This window comes from Fopius arisanus, unplaced genomic scaffold, assembly GCF_000806365.1.
Source record: "Fopius arisanus strain USDA-PBARC FA_bdor unplaced genomic scaffold, ASM80636v1 scaffold00028, whole genome shotgun sequence".
Classification (NCBI taxonomy): domain Eukaryota; kingdom Metazoa; phylum Arthropoda; class Insecta; order Hymenoptera; family Braconidae; genus Fopius; species Fopius arisanus.
In genome coordinates this window covers 976,835-979,366 of record NW_011887767.1, presented here as the reverse complement: position 1 = coordinate 979,366, position 2,532 = coordinate 976,835, and the positions used below count along the sequence as shown (strand labels likewise).

The following is a 2,532-nucleotide window of genomic DNA, read 5'->3' as shown; positions in this document are numbered from 1 at the left end:
CAATTTTGCAGCCGTCGGTAGTGATGGAATCACAGTCCAAAATAAAAATGAAAGCTCGTTCCTCGGACGTATCTATTTCCACTGTACATATTTATAAAAGCCCAATTGCAACTCATCACGATGTAAATACATTGCAAATTTTTCACATTTAAAAAATTCTGACTAGAGCCTCGCCTGACTTCATGTTCTCCATAAACACACAATTTCATCAAATGTCGGAGAACTATAACTTATATTTGTCACTTATAACTTGTGCTTTTTAATTGTACGAGAACCTTTACTCACGTGGTCCACTCATTTTTTAATCTAAAAAAAAAAATTCTCCCCAGAATCCAGAAGTCCGTGAATCATCATTAAAAACATTTAATGCAACCTATGAAACTCATTCCATTCTCATCAACCATAACGCGTGATTATCCCACGTGACCTTCTGAACGACCTCTAAATAGGCAACATCGTCCCTTTGGCGGTGTCTCCATTCGACAATATTCGAACTAAATATTACTAACGATCAAATAAATCTTACGTCAAACCAGGACTCGTCAAGGAGAAGGGAACAGCCATTGAGGGAGTGAAATAAGTTGTGTGTCATTAAATCAATCAGAAATTAATCTACATTGAGAAATGCTGTTGAGAGCTACCAGTCAGCTGCGCAATGATTTGGCTCGGGTGACAATACGTAATGCTGTAAAAACCAATGTTATCCGATGCTTGACAACTCGTCGATTCCACAGAAAGTCGCAGCCCAGGTATTTAAATTTCCACCATCAATACTGCAGACAATTTTTTGTTATAAATTGCAATGGTTGAGCTAAAGTTAATGAGGTTAGGTTAGCTCTTAGAGATTCAAAAACGGCCATTGATTGGATAACTTTTACAAATCATTGAGTAGAATTCATTTGCAGAAGTCAGGGATGCAATTTTTTGAGATCGACATGCCCCTGGAGGCAACAGTTTCGATTTTACGCGGATTATCCAGATCATGTGAAAGTCACTCTGCCTGCGCTATCACCTACGATGGAGACGGGGACGATTATCAGTTGGCAGAAGAAAGAAGGTAGTAATCTATTCAGTTACCTATTTTTCATTCGATCCAGCAATTCAATGGCTTTCTCTAAATCTTCACGGGAAGACTAGCGCCTAAAAAATGGGTAGATAACATTTTTTTAGAGACGAGGGGATTTGCCAGACCGTAAGCCGCTGAATAGATTACAAAATGATTCTGACTCCCAAATGTGATGTAAATCCTACAATGAGGTGTATGGCAGATTGATTCAATTAATTCTACACAGAAGAGTTCAATAATTGGAATTTAATTAATTGATATATCAATAGGTGACAAACTGAATGAGGGTGACCTTCTCGCTGAAATTGAAACGGACAAAGCTACGATGGGGTTCGAAACTCCAGAAGAAGGTTATCTAGCTAAGATTGTTGTACCAGCTGGGACTAAGAACATCAGCATTGGCTCTCTTGTTTGCATTATCGTGGAGCAACAGTCAGATGTAGCGGTATTTAAAGATTTCAAAGATGATGGAACTGCTGTCTCACCTACACCTGCTGCTCCAGCTACAGCTGCTGCACCACCACCACCTCCACCAGCAGCACCAAGAGCTGCTTCTACCCCTGCGGTCGCCCCATCAGTGCCTACTAGTGCTGGAGATAGAATTTTTGCAAGTCCCATGGCAAAAAGATTAGCTGCTGAAAGAGGATTAAGCCTTCAGGTACATTGAAATATATTTCAGAAGGTATTGAAATGCAGTGAAAATATATTCACTCAATTAATATATTTTTTCTGCCAAAAAGGGATTGAAAGGATCGGGACTGTTTGGGTCGATAACTTCCAAAGACCTGGATGGCGCATCACCGGCATCTGCTGGCTCACCTGGAATTGCATTTGCTGGAGGAGTTGATATTCCCGTATCTAGCATCCGTGGTGTTATTGCAAAACGTTTATTAGAGAGCAAGCAGACAATCCCACATTATTACCTATCAATTGATGTTAGAATGGACTCTGCTCTAGCCATAAGAGAACAATTCAATAAAATGCTGGAGAAGGAGAAAGTCAAGTTGAGTGTCAATGATATCATCATCAAAGCTATTGCTATGGCCTGTAAGAAGGTACCTGAGTGCAACAGTGCTTGGATGGGAAACGTAATTCGACAGTAAGTTTTGCATCATCACAGCTGTAACTCTCCTACTACCTATATAATAGATAAAAAAAAAACAATTTGAAGTGTTGATTTTACTTGCCACTGACTGAATATCGCAGTGTCATTATTTGGCAATCCCCTGCTGGAAAATTTTAATATTAAAAAAAATCAGTTAATGAGGTACTCTGAAATTTTTTAGGTATGATAATGTAGATGTCAGTGTAGCTGTAAGTACGGACGCTGGCTTAATTACACCAATAGTCTTTGGAGCAGACTGGAAAGGTCTTGTAGAAATCAGTAAAGACGTCAAAGCACTAGCAGCAAAAGCTCGGGAGGGTAAACTTCAACCTCAGGAGTTCCAAGGTGGTACGATTACAAT

The 2,532-nt window shown here is 39.6% G+C and overlaps 1 protein-coding gene across 1 annotated transcript in view; it reads left to right on the top strand.

Annotated features, from left to right (window-relative positions):
* Positions 1–179: 179 nt before the first annotated feature.
* The window catches only part of muc (dihydrolipoamide S-acetyltransferase muc), a 4,541-nt gene continuing 2,188 nt past the window's right edge, over positions 180–2,532 (top strand). Inside the window, exons 1-3 of the mRNA XM_011302608.1 lie at positions 180–749; positions 906–1,057; positions 1,336–1,631. Coding sequence (XP_011300910.1) covers positions 625–749; positions 906–1,057; positions 1,336–1,631 — 573 coding nt within the window. The 5' untranslated portion in view covers positions 180–624. The remainder of the gene's footprint in view (positions 750–905; positions 1,058–1,335; positions 1,632–2,532) is intronic.